Source organism: Cajanus cajan, chromosome 2, assembly GCF_000230855.2.
Source record: "Cajanus cajan strain Asha chromosome 2, NIPB_CcT2T_4, whole genome shotgun sequence".
NCBI lineage: Eukaryota > Viridiplantae > Streptophyta > Magnoliopsida > Fabales > Fabaceae > Cajanus > Cajanus cajan.
In genome coordinates, this window is record NC_138518.1 from 74798788 (window position 1) to 74815715 (window position 16928).

The following is a 16928-nucleotide window of genomic DNA, read 5'->3' on the forward strand; positions in this document are numbered from 1 at the left end:
ACATAGACGAATCGTGATAGTGTGTCTCTTTCTCCATTATCACATGTAATATGGTGAAAAACAATCCTGCATGATTTCTTTCACATAAGCTTACGTGTTTACTCTAAAAGTTAGTTTGTTTTTGTTGTTTTTCACATGAATCAGTCTCGGGCATATAACTTCCGGAATACTATTTCATGTGCAGTTGTTTGATTGCATTAATGTCTCCGATGCTATGATTTTTAAATGAATTTTTAAGTTTTCTTTAACCCTACAATATCATATCAGATTTAAAAACTTCAAACAAATTTTATTTCAATACAAGACTTCTTAATATAATTCTTAAGTTACTTTTTGTTGATTTCCTAAGATATAAGATATTTCGAACTAGTGTACTTTAATTAGTGTCGGTAAACATTATTAAATGCATATGCCGTATATGTTAAAGATCATCTTGCATCTCTTTTTTAACTGGGAAGGTACACACTGAACCATCAAATAAAACAGTTTGCGCGGTTTATTTTCTGATTCTCCAATATTATCATAAGGGATATTTAATTTGAGGAATGCAACATATAGGATATTACTATGAAGATATATAGGAAGGTAAACAAGAATCCAACAAAATGAAAATTTCTCATGGGTATGTGAAAGATAGGTTTCCTCTCTTCCCTTCTACTGAAGATTTTGTCACCAGTTTTGCTGATTGTTAATAGACTTTCCTCAATTTGTACCCGGTCTTCACAATTTATTGTCTCGTGTAATTCAATTATAAATTAGAATAATATAAAGTAAATTTATTGAATTTTACATTAACTACCTTATGATTCATATGATGTGATTTTTGATATATTGGTTAACTTATATATAGTCATTAAACTCAAATAATTAATATACTGACATTTCTTCGTCAGCAAAAAATTTAGGATCGGATGATCAAATAGGAAAAATTAGTATCTCGAAATAAAACAAACTAAGATTCAAAAAATTTTTTTTTTGCTAGAAATTATATGCTTATATATAATGTGCAATACACTTCAAACATGATTGATTCCAAAGAAGGATAAATGTGAGAAGAAAAAGAAAATCTAATCTGCAATCTTCTAATCAACCTGTTACAAATTTCAAAGGACAGAAATTAGTGCTTTCTAAAGGCAGCGCCATTTGTCTGACATAAATAGTGTAAACAATTTGATTGGTAATCCCGATGCAAGAAGTCAAACTTATAATCTCGTTGCGACAGGGATTAAGATTTGAATGCAGTGAGTATACTAATTTAGTGTCGCAAGGTCTAACATAAAAAGATAAAATGAACAATAGTCTTGCACCCAATTAAGTGCTTATATATTCAGCAGATTTCCAATAAGTTGAACACCGACCAAATAAAAAGAGGGTTCAGTCCTAAAGTATGTTGCATATAAGTCAAGGCCTCAGTAAAGTCTGGTTTACTTGTCCTACATTTTTGAGTTCTCAGCATAGTTTGATGTAGACAACCTTGACCTTCACATTCTTTTGTAGACTCTTCTTAGTCAAAGAAACATCTTGGTTAATAAAGGTGTGGAATCAGAGCTAGTAGCACTAGCAGTGCTGGCATAACCCTACTTTGGATTTCTTAAATAAGGTATAAAGAATTCAGAATTAAATCTAGAGTATTCAAACTCGAATGAAAAATTATAAATCAATTCAAAAAATTATTAAAAACAGATAAAAATTGCAAATTTATAATTTTTTATTTTTCTAAATTGTGGTTGTTCAATTCAATTTTTGGATGAAAATATGAAATCGACCCAAATCAAACCGAATCATGATTATAAGTAAATATTTTTTCTTCTTCAAATGCATAGTGTAGGTATAACAAATTGACAATAACATAAAATGTGTTTTATAAGACTTTAAGCTACTAAATTGTAAGTTATCTCCAAATGTATATTATAATATATGTGATTTAAAAATTATTTTATAAAATTGTAAGTTATTAAATTGAATTTTAGAATGAAAATTTATGTATTTATAAGGTTCAAAATAATTTCATTTTAAGTAATACACTATATATGTGGAATTTTTTTTAATGCAATAACTAAAATTGTATTGAAAAAATTGCTTTCACTAAAATAATAAGATAAATATTGGTGGTAAATACATTAAGTAATTAAAAACTTTTCAGTATTTATATACTTTTAATTTTATTTTTTATGCACGGTGTTTAAATAAATAATATAATACTACATATTTTTAGTTAACTTTTAAATAACAAACTTTTAAAATGCAAAAAGTTGGTTTGATTTGAATTTTATAATACATTCAAACTGAATCACACTTATTTTTCTTATTTAGTTCAAGTGCTTTTAAGTTTTAAGACAAAAATTAAATTAAATTGCACTAAATATCCCTAATTAAATCCTCCTATATTAACATAATATGAATAAAAACAATATTTTTTTTCTTCTAAATTACTTTTTAGGCTCCTCATCTTATTTAATTGATTCAATTGAATCCTTTTATTATTAAAAGGTTTGATTTGATTCCTTAATTTTTTTAAAAAGATAATGCAATTTTTTTAATCTAATTGAAGCTAACAATATATTATAATAAAAAAAATGACACATGGCACTATGTATGAAAAAAAAATAGGTGTAGAAGTTTAATTTTTGTTAGAGAAAGATTATAAGGAGGCAATCTTAAATTCTCAATCATTGAACTTTTTTTTTTATTCATTAGTAAAATGACATTTTTTTACATTGTATGAAAAAGTTCAATCATTCAATATTATAAGAAGGTATAATATTATTCTTATAGACATTTCATCTTTTTATTAGAGTTAGCATAATAATAAAGAATTGAAGTAGATGTGTGAGAATTTATATCATTATTATTGTAATCTTTCTCATTGATAAAACAAAAATCACATCTCACTTAGTTTGAAACACAAGAACCGCATAAGAAAGAAAAACTTGGGAAAAAAACTTTAATTAAGACTCTCTTAGCTTTGAATCAACAAAGAAAAAAAAAGGATAAGGACTTACTAAGAAAAAAAAATCTTTAACTAAATATTTTGTCTCAATATTTTACGATTTCCTCTTTTTTGTCTCCTGTTTTTAAAATGGTTGTGTTATACCCTTTAAAAACATCTCTTCCCATGTAGTCCTTTTGCCATTCTTCCATTAGTTTTGTTCGTTAAATGCCCAAATGGTTGGTGGCATGATTACATGTTTGGATCAAATGAACCTATGTTGCAAATAAGATGTTGACGTAATTTTATGGGGACGGGATTAGGTATTTCTGTGTTGCCTACCATCCTTCACCTTATTGATAGGGTTTGTTTTAAAAAGAACTAGATCACTATTGTCAAACAATAATTAAAATTGAATCATTTTATGGTGTGGAATATCTTAAAAAGAATATCACAAAATTGAATCAATTTATGGACAAGGATTATCTTCATATTTGAGTGACTGGTGTGATTTTATGATACTCTTCATTGCATGAACTTTGATATCTTTTCATTTCCTCCTTACTTTAGGAGCACGTAGCTATAGTATATTTATTCAAACCAACCACATTCACTAGATTCTAGAAGAAGCGGGGAATTGAGGTCTTTAGATTGAGAGCTTCTAGTATTTATTCATTATCTTTAGAAACAATTTTTTTTCTTCCAAATGTAATGAATACAATATACACGATTAGATTTTTTCTATAATGAGATGTGTCTAGAGTTAATAAATAAGATGATTAGGTATTCTTGGCCCTCACAACTTTTAATTACTTTTTATCGTTTGTTGCATTGAAAACTTAGATATTAAAGTAAATGAAGACTTGATTTCTTAATATTCAACAATCATGCGACACAAATAATTCTCGTCATTTTTTATTTTGTCTTTAATAAATAACTATTATTAGTGATTTAAATTCATATAAAATGGACACTAAATTAATCCTAGTGGTCACATGGACACTTAATTATTTAATCTAGTCATTGATGTGCTGAAGCACATACAAAATATTTCCCTTAATTGTTTTTGTATTGTGTGTGGATAAATATAATTCAAAGTGAGGAATCGAAGAGATGTTAACTCTAAATACGAGCCTTTTGGAAATATACTTGCGAATCAAAAGATTTTTCCCTGAGATGCTCTTAGCAGAGAAATGCATTGAAAATACAAATTATTTACCAAACATTTTACTCAGTTTGAATTTATTTTTCTCTAAATCCCAATCATCGGAATTATGGATCATTGTTGAACCTACAAACTCGCGTTTCCGCAAATAATATTTCCTTTTTATTGCCGGACGAAAATATTTTTCCCTTTTTGAATGGAGATTGTAATAAACTAAGATATCCTCTGATCAGTGTGAAGAATAATATTTAAACTCCACTAGGTTTACAAACAAATGCATCAATGTTTAACAAGAACTACACAAGGATAAATCCGGCTTTTCAACTTTCTGATAAAACGCGACATCGAAGAGGGCGAAACATCCGAGAAAGTAGAAATTTTTAAGGGCCATTGAATTTTTATACCCTTTATATACATCTTTGGTCTGTTTAATAGTTTCATTGATAAGCAAGCATGAGGAGGGGCAGAATTCTCCGTGTCACTCTGGTTTTACAAGAGGCCACTTATCATGCACATCAATGCCTGCAAAGTTCTGGCCTAATGAAAGCCAACAGCAAAATCAATAAGAACTGCATAAATATGACTCTCAAACTTTTTCCAGACATGCAACTATGAACAATTCTTTCCAAACTAAGATTATACAAGTGAATTCAACTGTGCAAAGGTTGATATCGAACATGAAACTGGTGCACACACAAACCATTCAACGGCCACATTAATTGCAATACCCCAACCGAACTAGAACAGATTAATGAATAGATGCATATATCAATAGTGTTTCAGCTGGAAAAAGGGACCTGCTCAAAGTGCCATCTCAGCCTGCAAAGCTGCCAATTCATCTTCCTCAGCAGTGGGCTTCGAAGACACAGGACGAGTGGGTTGACGCCCAGCTGGAACATGCACTGGGGCTGCTGGAGCTGTAGTTGCGGGTTGAAGAAGCTGTTCTTCCAATTCAGCACCCTCCAGCTCTTCAAGTTCTGCTTCCAATTCATCCTGAAATGGCAAACAAATTTATATTTAAGGATGCTGCCCAGACATGTGACACAATGCATTATATATATGCTCGGTAATAACTAAATCAAAAGTTTTTTTTTTTTTTCAATTGCATTGTGCACAAATAAAATTAAAGCTTGAGAAAACGACCTCGTCAAAGTCAGCAGCTGCACCAATTGGAGTAGACAATGCTTCCTGAATTTGTTTCATGTTCTCTGTCTGTTCGTTGATCTCATCCATAGTCTTGTCGACATCATCAATATTCCTGAGAAATAAATACCGCAACTCAACAATGTCATAATGAGCAGCCCGTTATGCAAGATGCATTAAACAATACATGCATGGACATTTTCCACATCACAGAAAACACAGTAGACTTATCAGGTTTTCAAAACAAGCCTAAAACAGAGATGTAAAATATGGAAGAGCATATTAAGAATTAAGAATAAAATCACAATATACATACGTGGCTTTTTGCATAGCCTTCATTGCCGCTGCTCCAGTTCTCAATGCATCAACTGTTTCTGTGGTTGCCTTGGCACCTTCTAACATTATCATCTGTAACACAAATGATCAGCATAGGATATAAATGATACTCCAAATACTAAATCAAAATCATACCCACATAATTGTCAGAACTAGAACACAGTGGCTGCAAGGACTGGAAAAACCAGGAACTGATCCAACCAATCCTCCAAAATAAGATTTCAAAAATCATTAAAAAAAAATGTACTAGGCTTGAACAAGCTGACCCATGACCCATGTGAACTGTACTAGTTGACATGACAGATTAAACAAGTCCCTTGAAAATTGTAAAAAAACTTTCTATACATTATTGATTATTTAGTTCCCAATTTATAACCAAACCAAAGTTTTTCTTTTCCTACTTTGTCCAACGTGAGACAAATAATAGCCTGTACTGCAATGAGTTTGGCTTACTGTTTTCGTTGATACTAGCATATATTATAAAATTATGTTAATATTAGTACATTATTTTTAGTTTAATAATTATTAATATAAAAATGCATACATTTATTATACTCAACCCTTAACTTTTCTTTTTTTAATGATTCAAATGACTGGCACAGTTTCAAAAACATTTGTTGTAACTGCTGAATGTAAAGTGCATTCACACCTGGTCATGAATACGCAGCTGGAAATTTCCAAGCTGCTCTATTTGCTGTTCATATAGCCTCTTCCTCTTCAAACATTGTATAGCCGCTGCATAAAACAGGAATTCAAAAACAATGTAACAAATAATTAATACATCATTGATTCAGTAAAATAGTGTACTATAAATGGCAATGGTAATGGGGTTAAAACCATGCTGCATTAGGGGAATTCCACACTCAGCTTTGTGACTCCATTTCTGATTTTTTTAATTTTATTTTAATATGAAAAGTTGAACAAAATAATAAATAGGTAAAGTAGTTTTAATTTACGATATTTTTTTTCAAATAATCTGGTTGTCTCTCATTTGCCAATAAGCTCATTGTTGTCAAAATTGCCTCCAACGAACAGGATTCTGAGATCTAATGTGTTTTATCCTCCCAATCAACCTGCACTCCACCAGAAAACATTCTATGGTTGACTCATGCTGGATCATTGCTCCAAGTCATGGAATTGTTGGATTGCCGCACTCCAGAAATGAGTTTGCAGCAGTGAACAATCCAAGTTGGGTCAAACAATCCTTTAAAAAGAAACCCTATATTTTTATTTAATTCCCTAAATTATGGTTTGCTTGTACGACCTCCATTGTCATCCTTTGACACTCTTCTCTATTTCTCCCCTTAACTGTTGACCCTTTGTATTTCTTCCCCTGGTGCGATTTTTTATGCATACATTTTAGTTAGATCATACTATTTGCATTACAAAACTACACCCCTCTTCCATTCAAAACATTGAAACTCGTTCTTGATACCCTTGACTAAGCTACTGTTAAAAATAACAGGAAAAAGAGATGATAACTTAAAGCCTAATGGCTGATTAAAAATAAGTCAAAGATGATTTTTTATAAAAAAAAATGTGAGAGAAGCCAAAGAATTGAATTAAAAGATAGACAGTGACTGAGTGAGAGATCCAAGGTGGGTAGAGGCACAACTAGATGCTGCATAACTGAGGCACAACCTAGAGAAAACGAGAAGAAACTAAAAGATGCTTAAAAATTGGGTAACAAGTGCACAACTAGAGTGCAATAACTGGTAATGGCAGCAACAACGCACAGTTCAGTATTGGCATGAGGTGAATCTCGTGTAGTTATAAAGGAGGGGTCCGGCGGCACACAACTGAGTGATTTTCAAATGGGGCATAGGTCACAAATGACAGCGAGCATTACAATGAAGGAGAAAAAGTTTTAAATTTTTTTCTCAGACCATGTTAAACAACCTGACATGGTAATCTTGGCTGCACTCCACCTCTCTGGGATCGACAAGCCCAGAATTAAACGCATGGTAAATTGCAAATCGCGATCACAGAGAAGCTTCGGCAGTTCAGCTTGCCAGGGGTCCTTTGATGTGTAAAATTTTACAATCTTATGAGGCTGATTGCTACTTTAACAATACTGCATCCAATCTTATAATGGAATTGCCTTTCACATTCCAATGAACCTAAACAACTTATAGTTCATTCCATCTCTCACCATCCTGATTTTGTGAGGCCAAAAATCTTGTTGAGAAGCTTGACATGTTATTCTTGATGAAACTATCATAGCACAAAATTTTGACCAAAGCATGCATTCAAAATCTCAGCAGTAACACAAATACCAGTGAATAGGGAGGAAGACGGCATTGTATGCTTCAATGGTATTGTCTAGAAAAAGCACATGAGTTTTGCTACATACCCCTTTTATTCTTTGCTCGTGTGAATTCTTTGGCTCTTTCAACTTCTGCTGCAGCCTTTTTAAGGAGTACTTTCTCCTTTTTCTCTAGCATTTCAAGTGTCTGCAGCATTCAAGACTCAAAACATTCAAAACGAGAAAAAAGTAACCTCAAACTGTAAATAACTGCAGAAAACAAACACTAAAATTGCACACATTGATCTTTACCTGATCAAAAAATGTTTATAAATACTTATGCAAAGTTAAACCACAGAAAAACACTAAGTTTCAGCATAAAATGCAGGATTTAACAAGGAAAAATAAGATAATAAAAGCCGAACATGGCTACTGAGGCTGTGTCTCAGACAATGATCTGGATATATGTAGTTTATTCACGTAATTAAGAAATCAATCAATTTCCAGAACACTAACAGAAAAAGAAAAGATTATAAAAGGGACAAGAATGTGCCTTCTACTCCTTCAAATCGTAAACAGCATTATAATGCTGTAAAAGAATTCACACATGCAAGACGACTCTTGATTGAATATGCAGCACATGATATTCAACAACCACAGTACACAGGAAATCCGTTTCTTCGTAGTTCCAATGAAGATAACGCTGCTTATCAATTAAGAAAATAATAAAACTAGCCTGAATTGCAATATAAATATAACAAACGCGTAATTTGAAGAAGCAGCAGTTCTATTTATCATACATGCACAATTCACAAAACAATGTAAAAAAAAGAAGAATCTTCCAATTGGGAAAGTGAAATTACCTCATTTAACTTGTCCAAAGTGGTTAGAGTATTGGCTTCCTGTTTCGGTTTGCCAAAAATTCGGGTAAACATGATTGATTAAGAGATGATGAAACAGTGATACCCTTTATGCGTCGAATAGGAAAATCAACGGGACGCTACCAATTCGCCAACCGATCTCCCTGGAACATCAAAAAGATCCATCGAAATCGAAAAATTGTTGAAAAAATAAATATAAGAAAAGAAATAGAACGATGGAGTTGAAAGAAAAGTGGAGATGAACGAACCTGTTGAAAAATTAGGTCTTTTAAAATTAAAAAAAAAAAAAAATTGTGGTACATGAAGATTGTTAGAGTTATATATGATGAAATAGGGAGAGATGGAGGAAGAAGGCGTACCGTGAAGGGTATTGGGAAATTCAGAAATTGAATCCAATCGAAGAAAAATAAAATAAAAAGTAAACAGAAATTGATTTGCTTCGTTCTTTCTTCGATTTCTTGACTCCTCCACGTAGCGTGCAACTAATTGTGGGTCCAAGACAAATTCATAAGTGCTCAATTTTGTATTTTTCTTATTCCTTTTATTAGTAATAAGAAAAAAAAACTTAAATATGTTTTAATTCATGCAAACATGTCTCATTTTAATTTGTAAGAATTTTTCAGTTCATCTCTTTTAATTTTCCTTCTTTATAGTTCTTACAGTTTTTTTTTAAGGGGAATTATAGTTCTTACAGTTATTCATCCTAATTACAGTATTTTAGCAGGGCACGACTAAATAAATTAAGATAATTAAAAAATGTTTTAAATTAAAATAACTAGATTATTTTTAAGAGAATAATTTAATTAAATAATATATTTATTATTATTTATAAATAACAAAAATAAATATATTTTTATAATTTATTTTAATTTTTAATATGTTATGAACATTGTTTTTTTTATTAATTTTAATATTTTAAAGTAATAAAAATTATTGTTCATAAAATATTAAAATTAAAAAATATAAAAATAAACTATATGCAATTATTTTATTTATATAAAATAATAAATAAATTACTTAATTAAATAATGTAGCCTAAAGCAACATAATTATGTTGATTTAAATGTTTTTTATTATTTTAATATTTTTATTTTGTTATTTATATGATTATATCCACGCTAAGTTAGCTAACTAGAATTAATGATACGGGATTTAAAAATTACAAAAAAAAAATATGAAGACTAAAATGAGATAGAAACATATTTGTTAAAACTTAAAACATATTTAAGTAAAAAAAATTTGTCCACTTATATATTTATTTAAACTTTATGCATGATTTGATTTTTTAGAGTGTTTTTTAATCTAAGAAAAAATAATATATAATTAAGGTAAAAACTAAAACATAAATTTAAAAATATTTATATATGTGATTGATTTAAATAGTTTTAAAATGAATTGGTAGAAAAAGTTCAAAGTAAAAGATTTCAAAAATTGAATAAAGCATAAGTTTATCATAGTATAATATTATATTATTATTATTATTATTATTATTATTTAATATATAAATTTAATTTTTATATAAGAAATAATGTGTTCGATAAAAATAATAGTTTAGTGTATATTAACGAATTAAGTTCATCTTGTAAAAGAAAGGATTAAGTTTATTTAATATGAGATAACTCAATACTAGTGACGCAATGTGCAGGAAGTTAATTTCAGTTGTAACTTATATATTGTGAGTTGGATTAATAATTTTGTCCGAGTTAACTTTTCATTTTAATATTTATACTTAAAAAAATGGGTTTTAATTTTTATAAGAGCTTTTTTTAATTATATTTTGATCATTGTTATTATTTTATGGTAAAAAAAACTATCATAAAATAGAAGTTTAAAAACTAAAATGAGAAAAAAAAAACATATATATACTGAACTGTAAAAAAAATATTTATAGAAACTAAAATGAAAAAAATAGTGTAAGGATAAAGATATGATTAATTAAACTTATAAAAAATCATATTTAAATAATTATATCTTAATTTTAAATTTACAATAAGAAAATTTTAATGATTTAATGTTTAAGATATTTTGTGGTAAAATTGCTTCTGATAGTTTTACTCAGCATAAACACGATTGTTAGTAGAAAAAAATATTGTGATTTACAATAAAAAAATTAAAAAATCATAACTTACGATTCTTTTTTTTAAATGAATAACGTATATTTCATCGCGTTATTGTATCAAATAATTTGTTACGTTTATTTCAACTACATGCATAGATTATTTTAATAATTTATATAATATAAAGTTTTATTAAAATAATTTTAATAGATTAAAGTTTAACCAAATGATATATATATATATATATATATATATATACTTATAAAAAATAATAACTATGTTGGAGAGTAAATAAATACACATTTAATAATTTTAATTAATTATCTCCTTATCATAAAAATTTATGTAAATAAGGTAATAGAGTTTTTTTTTACAAGAATATAGGATATGTCTTTAAATAATAAAAAAATGTATTATTTATGATTGTACTTACAACACGTTTTACAAATAATATTTTTAGGTGTGCCGGTTAGATATTCATTCGGTTTTGAATATAAATAATAAAAAATATATTTTACGTTAATTAAAAAATTATTTATCTCATTTGATTTTGTTAATCTCAACTAAAAAGTAATTTAACTTTCTAAGTTATCATTTCTTAAAACTTAGTATTAAGAATTAAAAAAAAAACATTGAAAATGTCATTTTAGTTAAATGAAGTATTTTAAGAATGTCAACATTAAATATGTTGAGATTATGTTGCTTATATTTAAGACTAACAAATATGAGATTTTTGTTACTTATTTAATTAATATTTTTTTGTTTGAATCAAATTTTAGAATGGAAATAGAAGATAACTAAATCTCTCCTTATCTAATTTTAGCTTCCTTCTAATATTAGAAAATTTGGAGGTGATGTGAAAAATTTTAAATTATTTTTAGTATAATATATAAAATATTTTATATACATTTAAAATTTAAGATTATAAAGATATAAAGGTAAATTGATTTTTTATTTTTTATTTCTCTTCCATCCTTTTCATATCTTGGGTTTCCAGTTTTTTATACTGTTGTGAGATCTTTGCCAACCTTAAAGTGTAATTGTGAAGTTTTTTATGGACTTCATAAAGCTTCACATAATGATATTTACAACCTTATTTGTGAATCAAATTTACTTATAATCTTGAAGTTGATAAAGAAAAATGATAACGTTTTCATCTAAATTATTTACTTATAAAGAGGATTCAACACTTTTTATTTTTTTAAACTAGATCATTAGCTTTGAGCATATCTTTCGAGAAGTTGATTTGTATGTTGATTTATTGGTTAAGTATGGTGCCACATAATTATTTTGTTTCGCTTTTGCTAGCTAATGACATGAATGTCTTACATATTAGAGTGTGTTTTTTTTTTCTTCTGTCATTATATTTTCTAAAGCATACAAAAAATTGTCTCTCACCTTCTTAATTTAACAAAATTTTTAATTCCTCTCATTTCCCCCCTCTCCTCTCCTACTTATCAAATAGATTTTAATGTAAAATTTGAGCTAAATCGATGACTTAATTATATAAAAAACTATGATAGTATAATAAGTGTTTCTCGTTGTAATTTGAAATTTCATTGTGTAATTATTATACTGGACAATTATTTTAATTTTCTCTAGTAAAATGTTACTTTTATCCAAGGAAATTTTGCAAACCTTTGCTTAATTAGTAAAATTTATTTTCGAAACATTTTTCCATCATTGTTATTTTATACCTAACAATATTAAATTGACTCTCATCTTTAAAAATAGACTTGACAACTATTAGATCAAGAAGTTTGATTCAACAAATAATTTTTAATTACTGTCTAATATTTTTTGGTTTTCAATTAACTTTTTAATTACGCTTATCAAACATAAATATCAAATTAAAATAATTGTATAATATTATGCTTGTTTAATTAATTATTCATAACATATAATCTCAAGAAAGTAACGAAAAGTAAAGTGATTAACTAAATAGTATGTTTTGTAAAATAAAAAAATATTAAAATACTATGCAGCAATTTATAGATGTACTACTAAAAAAAAATGCTAACGAAATTCTTACAAATATTAACCATGGGGTCAATGATTAAAAAAAAAATACTCCTTAACTTTGTTTGTCGGCCAAGCAATTGGATTTGGACCAAGTTTTTCCCATTGTCCAAATTTAAAATCAACTTGACATTGTTTACCCAAACCGAATCCATTGTGTGAACCCAACGGAATATCTTAGTAACTTGGAGTGGATTCTACTCAAGAAAATAGAAAGAATAAAATATATTTATAATTACGGGTAGAAAAAAAAATTTATTATTTGTATGAGCATTTATTTATAAACAGGTTCACGTCAAAATGAAAATAAATTAGAGAATTACATAATATAAATAAAGATAAAAATTATTCATGTAAAAATGAATACAAGATAAATAAATAAATAAAAAATTGACCGCTGAAATCTCAATAATGAATACATTAATTTTTAAACTATTAAATATTTAAAAAATAAATAATATTTTTATATATATAAAATTTGATCTTAAATCTTAATATATATATATACTTAAAATTAATTTTACTCATAAAATAAATCAAATTAGTAAATGTACATTAAAATAAAAAAAAAAAAAATTAACTGGTATAAATAAAATATTTAAAAATATAAAAACTGAAATTAAAATAATAAAAAAATTTAAATCTCGAGCCTCGTTAAAACATTAAGACGCGTAAGTCGTAACATCCTCTCTTGTATAAAATCAGGTGGGTGAGTGAATCTTAAAATTGAAACTGTCCAATTAATATTCCCTGTCACCACCCAAAATAAAAAGACACATCACAATTTCGCACTCAAATTTAGGGTTTAATTTTTCACTCAGCAAAGAGACTTTCCACCGCGGCACTCGTTCCCGCCGCCGTCAACACCAATGGCAGACGCATCCTCTCCGCCGACAGACCAGCTCGCCGCTGCCACCCTCGACGAGGTCCCCAAGGCGCTGTTCTCCGACCGCGTCCCCATCCGATCCATCGTCTCCCGCCCCGACGGCGGCTCCGCCCTCGCCGGCCGGAAGGCGCGCGTCGGCGGCTGGGTAAAGACAGGAAGGAAAGCCGACAAGGACGCCTTCGCATTCCTGGAACTCAACGACGGAAGCTGCGCCGCCAACCTCCAAGTCATCGTCGAAGCCTCGCTCGGCGACCTTGGGCAAATCGTCCCCACCGGAACCTGCGTCGTCGTCGACGGCCACCTCAAGCTTCCTCCCGCCGGCACCAAACAGAAAATCGAACTCCGCGCCGATGAGGTTCTCCACGTTGGCCCCGTCGATCCCGCCAAGTATCCTCTTCCCAAGATGAGACTCACTCTCGAGTTTCTCCGAGATTTCGTTCACCTTCGTTCCAGAACCAACACTGTATTTTTCTTTTCCCTAATTAATTCTAAAATTGTTTATCAATCTATTAATTAAAACTTTACTGTATTATTGTGTTTTTTTTTTTTTTTTTTTTTTTTATAGTAACTACATTACAGTTTGAGCTAACATTATTGTAACTTGTTCTGGAATTCGATTAATTAGGTTTTGTGTGATTGCAGATATCTGCGGTGGCTAGAATTAGGAATGCTCTTGCGTATGCCACGCATACCTTTTTCAACAGGGAAGGGTTTCTGTATGTGCACACGCCTATTATTACTACGAGTGATTGTGAGGGTGCGGGTGAGATGTTTCAGGTGACGACATTGCTGAGTGAGGCGGAGAGGTTGGAGAAGGAGTTGTTGGAGAATCCGCCTCCGACGGAGGCTGATGTCGAGGCGGCTAGGGTTGTTGCTAAGGAAAAAGGAGAGGTTGTGTCTCAGTTGAAAGCTGCTAAGGCGAGTAAGCAGGAGATTGGGGCTGCTGTGGATCAGCTTAAGAAGGCGAAAGAGAGTTTGGCTAAGGTGGAGGAGAGGTCGAAGCTTAAGCCTGGGATCCCTAAGAAGGATGATGGGAAGGTTGATTATGGGAAAGATTTCTTTGCACGTCAAGCATTTTTGACGGTTTCGGGTCAGCTTCAGGTTGAGTCATATGCGTGTGCTCTCACTAGTGTGTATACCTTTGGCCCCACGTTTCGTGCAGAGAATTCTCATACTTCTAGGCATTTGGCCGAGTTTTGGATGGTAGAACCTGAGATTGCGTTTGCGGAGTTGAAGGTATATGATACTTTTAACTCAGACTTGAGCATAATCATGATTATGTTAGTTGTTGTTGGTGGTATGCTTATCAGCTGAATGTTGATACTTGATCCAAATATTTGAATTTTAGTTGGGGTAATAAAGTTGGTAGTTTTCTAGTGCAATGTTGAGCTGCCATTTCACCTGTGCTTATAGTGTTTGGTGCCTTTGCTTTTCTTGTGGTGGAAGTAATAAAGTTCATGGTTTTGTGCTTTTTTGTGTAGGATGATATGAACTGTGCCGAGGCATATGTGAAGTTTATGTGCCAGTGGTTACTTGACAACTGCCTTGATGATATGGAGTTTATGGCTGATAAGTTTGATAAAGGTTGCATTAACCGTTTAAAATTGGTTGCTTCCACCCCCTTTATCCGGGTTACCTACACAGAAGCAGTGGAAATACTAGAAGAGGCTGTGAAGAATGGTAAGAAATTTGAGAATGAAGTGAAATGGGGAATTGACTTGGCATCTGAGCATGAAAGGTACTTTTAAGTTTACTTATTTCTGTCTAGTTCTTGTTCTTATTTATTGATTTGTGTTGTGATATATTGGGGGATGGTGTTATGCAGATACCTAACAGAGGTGAAGTTTCAGAAGCCTGTGATTGTCTATAACTATCCAAAAGAAATCAAAGCATTCTACATGCGGCTGAATGATGACTTAAAGACAGTGGCTGCTATGGATGTGCTTGTACCAAAGGTATGACTCCTGTATATTTTATTTTCCACAAATCTATAGAGTTCATGGCTATTGATGATAATATGTTCAGAGATACCCAGTGACTTATAGAAACATGTAAATATAATTTTAGGTTGGAGAGCTAATTGGTGGAAGCCAAAGGGAAGAACGCTATGATGTCATTCAGACAAGGTAAATATAACCGTTTACTTTGTCTTTTCTTAATTTCGTTGCTTTATTTAAAAGGATTTTGCAGTCCTTAGAAGTTATTTGACTTTTTTTTGTCGTGTTTTATTTTGTAGAATAAAGGAGATGGGTTTGCCTCTTGAGCCATATGAGTGGTACCTTGATCTGAGGCGATATGGAACGGTGAAGCATGCTGGATTCGGCCTTGGCTTTGAAAGGATGATTCTCTTTGCCACTGGTTTGGAGAATATTAGAGACGTGATTCCCTTCCCACGATATCCTGGCAGAGCAGATCTATGATCTTTATTTACTGATTACAATTCTCTTGCATGAGTAGTTAAAGTTGAAAATTGAAATGTAGTAATTAAATATAGCATTTAAATTATTTTTGTTGAGTGGCCGTCTTGGAGATTCCTCTTTCCCGATCTACTAATGTTTAAATGATGCTGGCTTTTATATGTTACTTACTTTTTGTCTCCAATTTGACGTTGATTTCATTTATTTATTGAGGTTTAAAGCAACTCTGTTCTGCAAAGGACCTGCAATACTCTATTCAGTGTGGGGATTATGTCAATCTTGATTATGCATTTTACAGAGCCTCCTTTAGCATTTGCATCCAATTATCCATATTCGTTATCTAATTTCGCATTTACTATTTAAAATATCGTATTTTAGTCGTTGTATATAATTATTTTTAAGGTTTTAATTAATTAAATGTGTATTTAAAAGTCAAATGTGTATTAAGATAAAATAAATAATAAAATTAGTGTAATATTTTTTTTCGAAGAAAAGTAGTGTAATAATTAAAAAACATAAAAACTAGTATAAAGATAGAATTATATAAAATACTGAGGGCGCTTAAAAATGGGAAAAGTTGTAAGCTCCTGCTATTTTAAACAATATCCGAAAAATATTATAAATTAGTAAAATAAGTTCGCTTGCAATTTTTTTTATAAAAAACAAGTTAATAAAATTAATTATATATTAATTAACACAACCAATCAAAGACAATAATGCTGGAAAAACCATTAAATTTCGATCTCAAATCATCCTTTTATCACAGATCTGGGGAGTTTTATCTTCCCCAAGTGATAAAAATACCCTCCACTGATGTAACATGTAGAATAGAAAGATTAATCGACTAATT

At 30.2% G+C, this 16928-nt stretch overlaps 2 protein-coding genes across 5 annotated transcripts; one reads left to right on the top strand and one right to left on the bottom strand.

The window, feature by feature from the left end:
* Positions 1-4320: 4320 nt before the first annotated feature.
* LOC109799725 (vacuolar protein sorting-associated protein 32 homolog 1) lies at positions 4321-9216 on the bottom strand. Of its 4 annotated transcripts, none has more exons than XM_020360347.3 (8): positions 9059-9216; positions 8682-8842; positions 7927-8026; positions 6223-6308; positions 5554-5645; positions 5238-5352; positions 4892-5087; positions 4321-4626 (listed from the first exon to the last, which is right to left on the bottom strand). In XM_020360347.3, exons 2-7 carry the CDS (start codon positions 8751-8753, stop codon positions 4896-4898), a joined length of 657 nt encoding a protein of 218 aa, XP_020215936.1. In that variant the 5' UTR covers positions 8754-8842; positions 9059-9216; the 3' UTR covers positions 4321-4626; positions 4892-4895. The 4 variants fall into 4 exon arrangements, with proteins under 4 accessions (XP_020215936.1, XP_020215934.1, XP_082925180.1 ...); XM_020360345.3 differs by having other exon boundaries at positions 4321-4631; XM_083069054.1 differs by adding an exon at positions 8948-8964 and having other exon boundaries at positions 4321-5087; positions 9059-9175.
* Positions 9217-13499: 4283 nt separating this feature from the next.
* SYNC1 (Class II aminoacyl-tRNA and biotin synthetases superfamily protein) lies at positions 13500-16244 on the top strand. Its single transcript, XM_020360317.3, has 6 exons — positions 13500-14124; positions 14304-14897; positions 15143-15399; positions 15487-15616; positions 15729-15787; positions 15898-16244. Exons 1-6 carry the CDS (start codon positions 13645-13647, stop codon positions 16079-16081), a joined length of 1704 nt encoding a protein of 567 aa, XP_020215906.1. The 5' UTR covers positions 13500-13644; the 3' UTR covers positions 16082-16244.
* Positions 16245-16928: the final 684 nt, after the last annotated feature.

Coding starts and splice junctions, on each gene's coding strand:
- LOC109799725 (XM_020360347.3), bottom strand. CDS start 8,753: ATGTTTACCCGAATTTTTGGCAAACCGAAACAGGAAGCCAATACTCTA. Junction 6,309..7,926: donor ACGAGCAAAGAATAAAAGGG/GTATGTAGCAAA, acceptor TGTTTTATGCAG/CGGCTATACAATGTTTGAAG. Junction 5,646..6,222: donor AGCTGCGTATTCATGACCAG/GTGTGAATGCAC, acceptor TTTGTGTTACAG/ATGATAATGTTAGAAGGTGC.
- SYNC1 (XM_020360317.3), top strand. CDS start 13,645: ATGGCAGACGCATCCTCTCCGCCGACAGACCAGCTCGCCGCTGCCACC. Junction 15,400..15,486: donor TTGGCATCTGAGCATGAAAG/GTACTTTTAAGT, acceptor GGTGTTATGCAG/ATACCTAACAGAGGTGAAGT. Junction 15,788..15,897: donor TATGATGTCATTCAGACAAG/GTAAATATAACC, acceptor TTTATTTTGTAG/AATAAAGGAGATGGGTTTGC.